Source organism: Hypanus sabinus, chromosome 1 (assembly GCF_030144855.1).
Source record: "Hypanus sabinus isolate sHypSab1 chromosome 1, sHypSab1.hap1, whole genome shotgun sequence".
In the NCBI taxonomy this organism is placed as follows: domain Eukaryota; kingdom Metazoa; phylum Chordata; class Chondrichthyes; order Myliobatiformes; family Dasyatidae; genus Hypanus; species Hypanus sabinus.
The window spans coordinates 174,546,966-174,562,846 of NC_082706.1; the positions used below are offsets into that span (position 1 = coordinate 174,546,966).

The 15,881-nt window shown below is 39.0% G+C and overlaps 2 protein-coding genes across 7 annotated transcripts in view; one reads left to right on the top strand and one right to left on the bottom strand.

Moving 5' to 3' along the window:
- LOC132382231 (clavesin-1-like) overlaps positions 1–7,414 on the top strand; it is a 68,367-nt gene extending 60,953 nt beyond the window's left edge. The window contains exon 5 of the mRNA XM_059952291.1: positions 6,314–7,414. Coding sequence (XP_059808274.1) covers positions 6,314–6,398 — 85 coding nt within the window. The 3' untranslated portion in view covers positions 6,399–7,414. The remainder of the gene's footprint in view (positions 1–6,313) is intronic.
- An 867-nt stretch (positions 7,415–8,281) lies between these two features.
- unm_hu7910 (un-named hu7910) overlaps positions 8,282–15,881 on the bottom strand; it is a 192,980-nt gene continuing 185,380 nt past the window's right edge. For all 6 annotated transcript variants that reach the window (XM_059981769.1, XM_059981779.1, XM_059981753.1 and 3 more), the window contains 2 exons: positions 13,840–13,973; positions 8,282–12,164 (listed from right to left, as the gene is read on the bottom strand). In XM_059981769.1, the coding sequence (XP_059837752.1) occupies positions 12,014–12,164; positions 13,840–13,973 (285 nt within the window). In that variant the 3' untranslated portion in view covers positions 8,282–12,013. The remainder of the gene's footprint in view (positions 12,165–13,839; positions 13,974–15,881) is intronic.

Here is a 15,881-nt window from a genome sequence, read left to right on the forward strand (position 1 = left end):
ACCGATCTTGTGTCATCTATAAACATACAAATCATACCTCCATCGTTCACATCCAAAGTTGTTTATATGTGTCAGAAACAGGAAAGGCCCTAATACTGATGCCTGAGTTTTTAATAGTAAGATTGTGTTACTTACTTGACAGGCTAGACATGTCCACAGAGGATAATTAAAACTGATCTAACATGTTTTCAAAACAATAATGAAAAATGCTGGAAAAACTAAGTCAGGTATGATCTGTGGAAAGAGATGTTAAGATCTGTGGGAGAGAGTGTTAACTTTTCAAGTGAAGGAGAAGTAAGTTTGTCTTAGTGATATCTGGTGAAACCAAGGAAATCCTGCAAAGTAATCACCCGATTCTGAAGTATAGAGGTGGCCACATTGTGAGCACTGAAAACAATACACTAGGTTGGAAGAAATGCACCTGGAAAGAATTTTTGGATCACTAAAAAGGTACACACAGTTATAAGCAAGGTAAACTACAAAAAAACCCAATTCTACACTCCAATCCAATATAGGCTATTGGTTCTGTTGTCCACAGGGAACACTCACTTTGCATCTCCTTGGTCTGCTCACTCCTTCCCACCCACCATTCCTCATTCCCAGCACTTTTCCCTTGCAGCCACAGGAGATGTAACACTTGACCCTTCACCTCCTCCCTCACCACATTCCAGGGACCCAAGGTGCCCTTCCAATTGAGGCAGAGGTTCATCTGCACCTCATCCACCTGGTCCCTGGAGATGTCTCAGAGGACTGGCAAGTAGCTAATTTTGTTTAAGGAGGCAAGTATGCATAACCCTGTGACCCACAGAATGGTGATCCTCACATCAATAGTAGGGGAGCTATTGGAGTAGATTCTTAGGGATGGGTTTTGTGAGCATTTGGAGAACCATGACTTAATCAGGAAAACTCAGCACAGCTTTTAAGGAGCAAGTCATGTCATACTGATGTATGAGTTGAATGTCTCGCTAAATTGAATGAGACAGCCCAAGAAGAATAAAGGTAATGTTCATAGCCTGTTACTTGATGATATTTTATAACCATAAATGAAAATGGGCAGGTGTTAATTTATTAACCACACGTGCATTAGTTTAGTTTTCTATGAGTTATAGAATCATGCATGGCAGGAAAAGCTCTCTGCCCTGCAAATCCACACCTATTTACACCCCGTCATCCAAAGTCAATGAACAGGTTTTACAACACCAGGGGTACATGATTGAATCCACTTTGCTCAAGTTTTCTGCCTGTAATTAAATCCACCATTATTTGGTTTTCTATTCAGTTGCCTCTCTAAAGATTGGTGAAAAACTAACCATAAATTAACGCCCATCTCCCAAGCTCCCATGCATCCCTGTCAATTGATTCCTGAAATACAGTGACAAAGCAAATTTGATTACACCATCTTTGCTGTATGTGTAACAGATCCACAAAGCTTCCCCAGACTTAAATGAAATATTGCTTCACATCACTGGTGTAATGACACTTAATGAGGGAACAGTTCTGAACTAGAAGAAATCTAAATCACATTCTCTTACTCACTCTGCTGCATTCCCCCCTCACTGCCCCACTCCCACCCTTCCACCCCACCTTCAGCAGCTTTGATCATGCCATAGCTTGTTCGATCTTGCTTCTTGCAGTTCTGCTCTCTGGCTGACCTTTCAACCAGTGGCTTCTGTTTTTTTTATTGGAGAGCTTTTATCTTCCCCTAGGAGTTCTAATCATCATTGCTGCAGCCTGGACTGTAACGTTAACCCTTCCTTTCTTCCTTGTGTTGCTATCTATCAGCTCCTCCCAATACGGTCAACTCTTCACCACAGCAGCTATATTTTCCCCTTGCTCCAGGAGACCTCCATGTAATTAGACATGAAAGAAGAATGATAAACTGAACACCGGAGACAAAAGTAGTTGAGATAAATCACATATGGAGAAAAAGAGCAAATGGATTGAAAATACAACAAGGCAAGATTTTTTTTTCAGTTCTACAGAGTCACAGATGCACCAGTGAGTGGCAATGAAATTGTCCTCTTTTAGCCCTGCTGGCTGGAACATCTAACAATGAGTTCAAGAAGAAAATGAAGGCGAGGCCACTGAAAAAATAATGTGACTATAGTTCAAACTGAGAAAAAGGGAATAACTTTGTCAATAATGTGTTTGAAAATATGAACCAACTATTGACCAATATCAACAGACCCAAAGACCTATTTCTGAAAAAGGATACTGGATAGGTCTCACAATCGTGATTCTCGTGAATCGTGATGTTTGATGTTGAATCAGAATCATAATCAGGTGTAATATCACTGGCATATGTCTTGACATTTTTATGTATGTGTAACAGATCCACAAAGCTTCCCCAGACTTAAATCTGTGTGTGAAGTAGTGTTCATGGACTTTTCAGAGATCTGATAGCAAAGTGGAAGGAGTTGTTCCTAAAATGTTAAGAGTGTGTCCTCAGTCTCCTGTGCTTCCTCACTTACGGGAGTAGCAAGAAGAGGGCATTTCCTGGATGGTGAGGGTCCTTAATGACGGATACCACTTTTTGAGGCACTGGGTTTGTGAAGCAACACACACCTTCTTGATTCAACATTTCTAATAAAGTGCAAACAAATACTAACATAATTAAAATATTACAGCATCTGTAAATTTGATTAATGGACTCTGCTGAAATCCCTTAGAGAGATGCAGAGGGTAACAAGGCTGCAACACTGAGCAAAATAAATCAGCTTGGTCTACCACTCTCGATAGAAAACCGGTGCCATTTACCAGAAAATTTATACACCCAGTCATGGGTTGTGATTAGAGCCAGGTCTAGCTATGAAAGGAAAAGAAAGTCAATCCTCATTTAATCATAAAAGTGACATTCTTTTCAATACTCTACCAAATTAACAGCAAGTAATTTCAGAATGTGCTTTTTATTTGGGAGGCATCCTGCAGCCCAAAGGGACACCTAGAGGCCACCAAAGAACATGCAGATTTTTGTACTTGTGGGTTGATGCTTCCTTCCCCGGCTCCACGCATCAATAATTGAATCTGCTGGTGTCAGCCCTTGACACTGGCCCTTCAATCACCTTCCTATTCCCCAGGACTTGCTCTGCAGGCAGATTTTAGGATTCTACCCCATCCCCCACTTACTTGTAGTAATTCCTGTTTTCCTTTACTGTCACTGAGGTAAATTTTATCAGGCCTTCAGCCTGTTTTCAAGCTGCTTTGCAGAGTGTGGGAGGACCGGGAAAAAGACACTAATTTTCACATATGATGCAATTCAGCCAGATGATCATTCTTCCTGACAGTAATTACTCCCTTTAATGTTTTGTCAATACATAAGTTCAAAGAAATTTGAGATGTACAAAAATACATAACTGATTACAATAGACAATAGGTGCACAAGTAGACCATTCGGCCCCTTGAGTCTTCACTGCCATTCTGAGATCATGGCTGATCATTCACTATCAATACCCAGTCCCTGCCTTGTCCCCATATCCCTTGATTCCCCTATCCATCAGATATCTATCTAGCTCCTTCTAATAATAAGCAAGAAATATTATGAGTTACTGGTGACAGGAAACCTCTGCAGGAGTTTTTAAAGTGGAAAAACCATTGAACTGGGGCAGTCCCACTCTCCCGACCTCATAATAGTGTAGTGGCTGTTATTTGAGATAATGCTTACCACCTGACATATCTTCATCTCGCAAGAATTAAATTTATGATACAACTTTACTATCAGAGTATACCATCTTATTTAGTGTCCAATTCTACTTGGCACCTATAACTAGATTTGTAATTACCAATGGTTAATTTTGTCCTTCCTGCCAAAATTCTACACACCCTTTTAGCATAAGAGCACTGCTTACTCTGACCACTATTTACTCAGTAGAGTCCTAGAACCAATCAGTTTTCTTGGATTTTATAATTTAGTGCTGTGATAACTGCTGATCTTACCATGTAGGCTCCTGGAGATGAATAAACAGTTGATGGTTTCAGGCCAAGACCCTTCATTTCCGTAAGTGGTGCCTGACCTGCTGACTTTCTCCAGCATTTATTGTGATGTTGCTCTGGATTTCCAGCATCTGCAGAATCTCTTGTTTATGATTTGAGGCTTCTGGAGAGTTGCCTAGTGTTATTTTCACAGAAAGCCACTTTAAAGTTGCTGAGCTCAAAGAATCTGAAAATTTAAGTCAGTAAGAAATTTGGATAGAAATCTTAAAATACATTTTTAAAGATATTGCTATTGTTCGTATCACTATGCTTTTACTCCAGTCTATTGAAAGATCAATTTATAACTAACCTGGACACAGCACATCCGTATTTTATGTGAGGCAGGTGTTATTCTGATTAGAGGTCTGTGACAAGCGATGTTCCACACAGGTCAGTGCTGGGACCGCTTGTTTGTGATTATATGTATTTAAATGAATATGTAGATAGGCTTATTAGTTTGCAGACAACACAACAATTGTTGGAGTTGTGTATTGTGAGGAATCTGGTTAAAGGATTCAGCAGAATATCAGCCAGTTGGAATTGTAAGCAGATAAATAGAAGATAAAGATTGATCTGGACAAGTGGGAGGTGCTGTACTTCAGGTCAGAGTAAGAATGTGAGGTTATCCACTTTGGTTGCAAGACCAGGAAAACAGATTATTATCTGAATGGTGGTCAATTAGGAAAAGGGGAGGTGCAACGAGAACTGAGTGTCATTGTACACCAGTCATTGAAGGTGGGCATGCAGGTACAGCAGGCGGTGAAAAAGGCAAATGGTATGTTGGCATTCATAGCAAAAGGATTTGAGTACAGGAGCAGGGAGGTTCTACTGCAGTTGCACAAGGCTTTGGTGAGACCACACCTAGAGTATTGTGTGCAGTTTTGGTCCCCTAATCAAAGACATTCTTGCCATAGAGGGAGTACAGAGATGGTTCACCAAATTGATTCCTGGGATGGCAGGACTTTCATATGAAGAAAGACTGGATCGACTAGGCTTATACTCACTGGAATTTAGAAGATTGAGGGGGGAGCTTATTGAAATGTATAAAATTCTAAAGGGATTGGACAGGCTAGATGCAGGAAGATTGTTTCCGATGTTGGGGAAGTCCAGAACGAGGGGGTCACAGTTTAAGGATAAAGGGGAAGCCTTTTAGGACTGAGATGAGGAAAAACTTCTTCACAGAGGGAGTGGTGAATCTGTGGAATTCTCTGCCACAGGAAACAGTTGAGGCCGGTTCATTGGCTATATTTAGGAGGAAGTTAGATATGTCCCTTGTGGCTAAAGGAATCGGGGGAATGGAGAGAAAGCAGGTACAGGGCTCTGAGTTGGATAATCAGCCATGATCATACTGAATGGTGGTGCAGGCTCGAAGGGCCGAATGCCCTACTCCTGCACCTATTTTCTATGTTTCTAAGAAGAAAGTATACAATAAATGGCAGCATTTTTTAGAACATTGATAGACAGAAAGGATGTCCATAGATTTCTGAAGGTAGCAATACAAATAGAAAAGGAGGCATCCAGCATGCTTGCCTTCAGACAGGGTGTTGAGTAAAAAAGTTGTTATGTTACAACTGTATAAAACATTGATCCGCTCACTTTTGGAGTATCGTGCTCAGGTCTGGTTTTCGCATTCCAGTAAGGATGTGGAGACTTTGGAGAGGGTGAAAATCAGGTTCACTGGGATGTTGCTTGGATTGATACTTTCAGCAATATGGAGACGTTGGATGAACTTGTTTTATTTGGAGCATCAGAGACTGAGTGGGCAACCTGATGCATAAATATAATATTGTGAGAAACATTAATATTAACCATAGTTCTACGTTTTCCCAGGCCGAAATGTCAAATACTGGAGGGGATTGCTTTAAGATGAGAGGGGAAAATTTTAAAAGGCCATTTATGTGGCATGTTTTTTTTACATAGTAGATGCCTGGAATGCATTACCAAGGTCAATGGTGCAATAGCAATATTTAGGGGGCATTTTGACAGGCACAGAATGGGGTGGGGGTGGGGATAAACATCCCAGCAAATGTACAGTTTAAATTAGCATCATGGTCAACATAGACAGGACTGAAGGGCATGTTGCTGTGCTAATTTATGAAAAATTTGATAGAAAATTGATTAACTTTACAGTTACTCAACTGATGACTAGTTGAGAGAACCATTAATTTGAACGGAATTTTTCATCATTAATTTCCATGTTTTTTGCATTTAGCATTCAGCTAAATTGAACACCAATTGATAACAAAGATTAACGTTGTTCTTCCTTAAGTGGAAGTTGAATTATAGGTTATTTATCATCACTCTAAGCTTTGTTTACATGAAGCCCAAATTGTCTACCATGCAGGTCACAGTCGGTGGTGGAACCAGGTGTACTGAAGCGAGAAGACAGGGATGATGATAACACCCAACCACTACTAGCTCTGGATTGAATTAACTGTTAACTACATGGCTGGATCTCTGAGGTGCAAACATTTACGATGTATTTACTTAAATCACTTTCAATTATACTTTCTTTCATTAAAATGGCAAAATTCAGGTATCACCAGCTTTCTCATCAGTACTGCCAGAAGTTGATTTAAAACGGAGAGCATTTGAAATAAGGTACCTGAAGGATTTACTGTCTGCAGTGGGCAACCTGACAATAACCTTGGAAGGATTACAGATATTGGTACTTTGCCTACAGAAGAAGGAAAAGATCCATTATGGCAGAACTATTTAGGTCTTGATAACAGGCATGCAATTTTCTGACATATTTGTGCCTTTCCAAGAAAGGCCATGTTTTTATATATATTTCAGTATCAGATTGGAAAACTAAAAAAAAACACCAAATTTCAAACAGAAGGCAGGATGAAAGACCATTTATTAATGTGCCAAAGATCCAATAGTTCCATTCCTATTTATTTTCTGAATGAACACCAAACATCTATTAATGTATTTTAGTTAAATTCAGTAAATGAAGCTAACTTTATCAAACAAAATGCTGTTTAGCTAAGTGGATGAATAAAACAATTACTCACTTTCTTCTGTGTTTTATTTTGGGAACCATAGATCTTGCACAGCATGTTACAAAGCTTTTGTGTTCATTAGTAAGTCACAGATATTCTGCTCAGCATTCTTCACTGTAATTAAATGTTTACAATGCAATGGTTCTTAATACAAGTTGCATTAAAACATTAAGCATAATTTAAGTGTGAAGCATAAAAACTTTAATTTCAAATATCTTTTTCCAATTTGGAGACACAGTATTGATGTTTGTAACAGTGATTGCTGCAAAAATTTGCAAAAATGTGTACATTCTATTTGTTCCATAAGATATTTAAAACAAAAGCAAAGCTAAAACTGGGCTTTGTAAAACTCACACAACACACACAAAATGCTGGTGGAACACAGCAGGCCAGGCAGCATCTATAGGGAGAAGCACTGTCGACGTTTCGGGCCGAGACCCTTCGTCAGGATTAACTGAAAGGAGAGATACTAAGAGATTTGAAAGTAGTGGGGGGAGGGGGAAATGCAAAATGATTCGCATGAAATGAAGGGGAGGAGGGGCATTAACGGAAGATAGAGAAGTCAATGTTCATAAAGTAAATAAAAACTTTAATTTCAAATATCTTTTTCCAATTGGAGACACAGTATAGCTGTAACAGTGATAGCTGCAAAAGCAGAAAATGTCAATATACTCAACAGCATCAACATTAATGAAGAGTTACCGGCTTGGAATGTTTACACCGTTTCTCTCTCCACAGATACTGCTTGCCATGTCATTTTCTGTTTTCGTTTGTTTTTTTTTGCTTCAGAAGTGGTGGTTGCATTTTGCTCAAAGAATACTAGGCTTATATTATTTGCAAAAATCTATACATTCTATTTGTTCCATAAGATATTTAAAACAAAAGCAAAGCAAAAACTTTGCTTGCTAAAGCTTGAACATTGCCTTCTCTAACTTCCGTTAATGCCCCTCCTCCCCTTCTTACCCCATCCCTGACATATTTAGTTGTTTTTTTCCCTCTCTCTCTCTCTACCCATCACTCTGCCTGTACACCATCTCCCTCTGGTGCTCCCCCCTTCCCCCTTTCTTTCTCCCGAGGCCTCCCATCCCATGATCCTTTCCCTTCTCCAGCTCTGTATCACTTTCGCCAATCACCTTTCCAGCTCTTAGCGTCATCCCACCCCCTCCAGTCTTCTCCTATCATTTCACATTTCCCCCTCCCCCCACTACTTTCAAATCTCTTAGTATCTCTCCTTTCAGTTAGTCCTGACGAAGGGTCTCGGCCCGAAACATTGACAGTACTTCTCCCTATAGATGCTGCCTGGCCTGCTGTGTTCCACCAGCATTTTGTGTGTGTTGTTTGAATTTCCAGCATCTGCAGATTTCCTCGTGTTTGCTTTGTATAACTCAGTCAAGTTATTGGTGAAGGAAAAGATTTGACTCACATTTATAAAAAAAAAACTCCCAAACTCAGGAACGCAGACTATGAGCTTCCCTCAAAGCTGCAGTACTCACAGTTAAAACGCATGTCTACTTCCATGAAACCACTTCAATAACAAATCAAATTGACATTAAACCAGTAATTATAATACATTCACATAACACTCAGAGCAAATTTATTTTATCCAATGATATACAGTGTTTACTTCAAAATTATCATCCCAGCATTCAATGACAGAGTCAAAAAGAACTGCAGTACAGTTATCAATGGACTCAAAAAGAAAAAGGAAAAAAAAACTATTCTTTTAAAAAGAAAGTCAAAAACAAAATCTAATCTGTGTTCCCAATTAACAAAATAGAAAGTCGAGTCTCCCATTGGTTTAAATTAAAACTTATACCAAGTATTCTTCCAGAAACAAAGCTGGACCTCTGATAATATTTTAATTGATATACTAAATTAGAACTTGTTTGAAAATTGGGTCAAGAAAAGAAAACCATCATCTGCTTAATATCAGCTCTCTGCAAATGTACAACATATGGAAACTTTAACATCCATACACAATATTTCAGTTGGCTAAACATCTTATCATCTTAAATATTTTTGAATAATAGTTTACCAAATGTAACAATATCAATATCTGTCAAAGAGAAAATTGTTTTAAATCTCACTGAAGATCACTCTGATGTTGCAATTTTTGACTAAGCCCTGACAATAAACAGATGTCAAATTTTATCAGACTCATTGTCACTGGAATGCTGGGTACTGTGCAGCTTTAGCCATCACTACAAGCATATTGACTTCAGTGCATCAGAAGAGAGGTAAAGAAAACAAAGCATCAATGAACAGGGATTCCATAGTAATATAAAGTTAGGGGATTCAATTGCATTTGCATTATACAGGATTCCAATAAAACCATTACGGAAGTGATAGAGAACAATAAACCAGATGAGCAGAAACAAAAAGCAACTCCTGCCTGTGCAGCCAATCCAATTCCTCTGGGTGACTTGGTCGATAAATCCATCAAGACAGGCATTCACAGAATTATAAACTCAAAAGGTAATTTTAAAATCACAGTCACTAAACATTTTAAATTAAGGTACCACATTCACCTAGGTTTTTCGAACACATCATTCTCCACTGTGCATCCAACATATTATTCTCCGCACGCCGTATTCAGCACATCATTCTCTGCAATGTCTACTATCTTCAGTGGGATCCTGCCACCAAACATACCTTTACATTCCCTCCCCCCCGGGATCACTCATTCATGATTCCCTTGTCTATCTGTCCCTCACCACTAATCTTCCTTCATCCTGGCAAATATTCCGGCAACTGACAGAAATGCTACACTTGCCCATTCACATCCTCCCTTCCATCCATTCAGGTCCCTAAGCAGTTCCTCCAGGTGAGGCGACACTTCACCTGCAAATCTGTTGGGGTCGTCTATTGTATCCAGTGTTGTTGATCCAACCTCCTCGACATTGGTGAGACCCAACACATACTTAAGGAATGCTTTGTTGAGCACCTCTGCTCCATCCACCAAAAAACGGAATCACCTGGTGGCCAAACATTTTAATTCTTATCCCCATTACTGTTCTGACATGTATGCCCATGGCCTCTTTAACCACAACGAAGCCACTCTGAAGGCGGAGGAGAAACACCTCGTATTCTGTATAGGTAGCTTCCAACCTGATGGCATGAACATTGAGCTCTCCTTCTAGTAATTTTCCCCTCTCCCTTTCCTTTTGTAATCCCCTCTCTGGCCTCTTACCTCTTCTTCTCGCCTGCCTATCAACTCCTCCTGGTATCCCTTCTTCCGATTCTCCCATGGTACTCTCTTCTATCGGATTCCTACTTCTCCAACCCTTTACCTTTCCCACCCATCTAGCTTTACCAAATACTTCCCAGCTAGCCCTCCTTTCCTTCCCCCTACCTTTTAATTCTGAGGTCTTCTACCTTTCTTTCCAGTCCTGAAAAAGGGCCTCAGCCTGAAACATTGATAATTCATTTCTATAGATGGAGACCGACCTGCTGAGTTGCCCCACGTTTTGTGTGTGTTATTCTGTTCCCTAATGTTCTGCTGTCTAAATGGTTTGCCAAAATATATGAATAAGTAATTGGTAGTTGCCTTTTCCCACTTTCTGGACAAGCTTGTAATCCTTACCTTTCTCTAGGGATCTGACTGCTCACATAACTGCTCTGAGATAAAATTATCTTGATTATTCCTATGTGGTAAATTCAGTCCTCCTTGGCTTGCCCCTGCAACATTAAGTCTGTCATTTATACTTAGCATAATAAATTTCAATGTAAAAACATATGGTCATTTTATTGTAGATGTATTATGGTTGTCACAAGCCATCTGCTTTTCGGCATTTTGCACAGATGCATCAGCCATCTATTGATGACTGCGCCTCTCACATTGGCATTTGTTCATTTTTGTCACATGAAAAAAGTTCGACAATGGCATCTAAATCAGTTAGCATCTTCAGGGAATGCAGTGCAACTTCTCTTAACAGAAAACATAATTCTACACTCAAAAAGTATATCACCTTTATAAGTGAAGCTAGCAACATTGGAAAGAAACTTGCTCTTTACTTACATGATGTACATTAATTCAACTCCTCGAACAGTGAACACTGGAAAGACTGCTGGGGAAACGACTTTGGTTGAGTTTCTAAGCGCAGTGTGGGGGAGGCTAAGTATAAGCACTGATACATCTGTTAATTCAGGATGCTTCAGTGATCTTGTCATTTCAACTCTGTGTGTTAATCAATCTCGCTCACACTGTCAGGCGTAGTAACTTCACAAAGGCAGCTCTCCCATTGAGAGAAGTAACACACTTTGTGTAAACAAAAAGAAAATTCAAAATTGAAACACAGGCCAAAACAATCTAAATTGATATTTCTTGGGAAATGATCAGAAAGTGCAAAGGTACATCAAGCATTAATTGTCAGTGTAAGCTTAAAAAATGCTGATTTCAGGTAAACCTGTAATAGAATACACACATAGTGATTAATTAAAATATTGAGAGGCATAGATCATCTTTATAAAACTGGTCAATATCTATGATTACGAAACTCATGAATATCTGTACAATTAAAGTAATCAAAATATATACAGATTGATTCCATATGAAAATACCGAAGACCAGTTATGTGAATGTAACAGTATGAGTGCCTTACAGAAATTAGATAGAGTATAATCAGCTTAAGTAATATAGTGAAAAAACATAGTATCCACTTTGATTTTCACAATGAAGAGACTGCTTGAGCCAATTTATTGTGTACAGTGTATCGAAACTGTTCTATTTCCAATTGAAAAAGATGCCATGTTAATCTCATCCACCTTTTGTCACTGTGTTTCTTTTTGGAAGAACTCATGTTTATACTTAATATAAAAAATAACCTCTTAAAATGCCCCCCCCCCCCACACAGACCTCTTAGTTAATCCATTTTTTATTCTTCCCCAAAAATAGACCATCCTTTAATCTCAGAAAACTTCCCTGTACTAACAGTTAAAAAAACATCAATGGAAGTCATTACACTTCATAACATAATAATTTCTTCATGTCATCTCAACTCCCAAAATTTCCTTCTTCACTTTATGTCTCAAGCATGTGATTAGATTGGTGAAAGTGTTCTACGTTGGTGGGCTGTAAGGTCTGGATGCCATACATCCACTATGAAGATAAGCCTGTAGCTGGCAGCATCTTGCCAAACCTCATGCTCGAAAGAATCGTCAAAGATGAGCACTTTTCCCTCCTTCCATTCTCTGCAAAAACAGGACAACATTGAATTGGATCAACATCAGTTGAACAGTATTGAAAATTGCAGTGATACATAACAGGTTGATATTGTTTTAAAGCAATCTGGAAAAGAAAACTGAGACATCACTAGATACGATCCAATAATCATGCATCAAATCTGGGAGAAATATTTAGTCTTGATTTTCTTGCATTGTACGTACATGCTGGGTGCATACTTCATTAGCCTTTAAGTTTTGAAAATTCAAGAGCTGAGGCTGGCCCCATATAATAATAGGTCATATAATAATATTAATAGTTTTATTAGTGGAACATCACTGGTCACCCGCTTCTGGGCCATGCAGGTTGTTCTACTGTGGTCTCAGATGCAGACTTCTGACATCCCAGTTCCCAGCACTTCAACGGGCTGACTACCTCCTACACTCATAACCTGGCTTTGCCTCCATTTGAGAGCCCACCTCCAGGCTATTCAGCTATCAATGCTGTCATAGTAACTGTTTGGTGGATGTTATTGAACAATAAATAATTCTTGCGATTTGATTAAAAATATTTACATTAATACACTAATAAAGACTTCTGTACTTTAAGCTATTTGTAACTCTGCTTACCTTTCTGTTACCAACCAATTTCTCCCTTTCATTTTAATTGGTGCATTTGTTAGTTAAGTTTGGTGCAGACACAGCACTACTTTGCCAAAAAGTATTCCAGACTGACAATTTGTGGGTCTGCGCTTTGTGTTACCATATTCCATTCCACCATGCAGACAGGGACAGTTCACAGCACAGGTCCTTAGTGCTGGCCTCAGCTAGTATTGAAAATTGGGATACATGCCAAGTAGGGTCCAGCATTAGTACTGTTACTGGATTAAAAGTTCTGAGGCTAATACTTTTGGTTTAGAAACTTAAAAGCGGGACAAAGACAGTAAGTGAGAGTTCAGCATTAGAATATCTTTCACTTCAAATCCTAAGTTTGGGGAAATGGCCAGATGCAACAATGCACCTGCATTTCAACATCTGCAACGTGCCACTTTCCAGCAATGTGAAATCCTTTCCGCTTTTCAAAGGAAAAGGACTTCCACTGATGTAAACAGAAAAAATTAGCATTCCTCTTGAAAAATATTAATTGGTTATTGGGGTGCATATCTGACACATTATTGTTCAAGTCCTGTAAGCACACATTCAAAACAGCATCAGATCAACTGGGAACAGCTGACAGACTTGAAGGAAAAAAAAGTTACTTAAAATGTGTATGCAAAGGAACTTCAGGAGAATGGAATTCTACACTGAAGTGGAATTTCCACAGCTGTTCAGCCAGTTTCCCGAAGGAAATCCTGGAGTTATGAAAGTAGATTGGATGGAGCTAAGTAGATTGGGAAAAGCTAGAGAGACGAATCAGAGATAATATGCATATTTGCAGTAATTTACATCTGGTCATTTTTTTTGAATACTAGAGATTGTGTGGATGCTGGAAATCTAGAGCAAAACGCACAAAATGCTGGAGGAATTCAGCAAGTCAGGCAGTATCTATGGAAATGAATAAATAGTTAATGTTTCGGGCTGAGATCCATCTAGCCATTTTTTCCCCATTGGTTACACTTAGCTGAGACAACAAAATATTAATATGCACTTCTAATTTGTTTGTTTGATTGTAGATGTATTCATTAAACATGAAGAAATCTCTCACCTGGTGTCATTAGCACAGCGTATTCTGCATCCCTCTTTAGGAATAACCAGGCCAAGATGCATTCTTAAACGACAGTTTGTTGGTCCAGTGTGAGGCCATACATGAGTCCCTGGCTGCATTACTGAATACTTAATCTAAAAAGAATACACAGTAATAAATGAAATGCTGGGTTTCTATACTTATGAGCTATTATTGATTTTGATGAGTTCAGAATGACAATTTTACAATTTGATTAAATGATCGTAACATCTTTTTTAACATTGCCAGCATATGGAAAAAAAACTCTTGTGAAGTCAGTAAATAAATAGTCAGATTACAATATAAACAAAATTTTGTATATAGAAATCAAAAAGGATTGGAGGATAGAAACTGCTATTGCTGTATATCTGCCAGGTTCAGGACAGATTAGAGAGAGAAGTTTAGAAAGTGAGCGACATCTGGAAAACATATTTAGCATCTGCTATATGGAAGGTCCTTGAAATGATTTTGAGCTATAGATTGGGTGATTTTTTGGATAATAAGAATTTGTTAATGAACAATTAGCATAGAACCACAGAACATTACAGCACAGAAACAGGCCTTTTGGCCCTTCTTGGCTGTGCCGAACCATTTTTCTGCCTAGTCCCACTGACCTGCACCTGGCCCATATCCCTCCATATACTTCTCATCCATGTACCTGTCCAAGTTTTTCTTAAATGTTAAAAGTGAGCCTGTAGCGGTGTGCTACTTGCAGCGCTAAAATTACGACATGGAGTCGGTAACTGCAGTCAAAGAAACTTTATTCAAAATACCCAGCCTTGCTTTTAAGCCTCCCTCAACCTGCCCCCCGTGGCGCAGAGGCTCCAAAGCTCTGTGCTAGCAAACCCCCGTAGGCTATCTCCCTTAGCCGGAATGCTGGCTAATTGTGAGCCGGTTCGGATGTGCCAGGAAATGGGTCGCCACAAGCCCGCATTTACAACTTCATCTGGCAGCTCATTCCACACTCCCACCTCTTTCTGTGAGAAGAAGCCCCCCCCAATGTTCCCTTTAAACTTTTCCCCCTTCAACCTTAATCCATGTCCTCTGGTTTTTTTCTCCCCTAGCCTCAGTGGAAAAAGCCTGCTTGCATTCACTCTATCTATACCCATCATAATTTTATAAATCTCTATCAAGTCTCCCTTCATTCTTCTACGCTCCAGGGAATAAAGTCCTAACCTATTCAACCTTTCTTTGTAACTCAGTTTCTCAAGTCCTAGCAACGTCCTGGTAAACCTTCTCTGCACTCTTTCAACCTCATTAATATCCTTCCTGTAATTCGGTGACCAAAACTGCACACAGAGATTCAAAAAAGGAATCTGAATCTGTTTAATTAACCAGAAGAAAATTTCTTGACATTCTGGACAGAGTAGACAGAAAAGTTCTGCTGACACCGATAATTTAAGATCAAAACTTCGGTAAATTACAGCTTATGATAGAGTTATGGAACAAAAACTGAAGAAAGGCTTTGGATGGATAATTTTGTAAAAAAAACTTCAAAATTGAGGCTATACTAAACAACAACATTTTAAGCAGAGCAACGAAACTTAAGCGAATGCAGGATACCAATTTTGGGACCATAGCTATTTTTAACATATGTAGTGATCTCCACACACACACATAGCCCCCTCCTACATTTATACAGCTTTTGTTACATGCACATACAGTTCAATTCTTTCAGTGATTATGCAGAAAATTTGAAGTTAATAACTTCTACCTTAGGTGACAAACTTATCAATCACCCCTGCTGTGGACACTTTCTGGATGTCCAAGATCCGTATGCTTCATGACCGCTGGATTAAGTGTGTAAATGTAGGAAGGGACTACGTTGAAAAATAAATGTGCTACGTTTTCTAAAATTGACTCCTTTTACCCTAGGCCACGAACTTATCAATCACCCCTTGCATATAACTAATGTAAACCAAATAAACTGTTGGCTTTGTATCCAATGCATTGAAAGTAACAGACATGAGCTAACTTTACTAGAGATGTCAACAGTATGTAGATTCCTTTCCTTTCCTCCACAT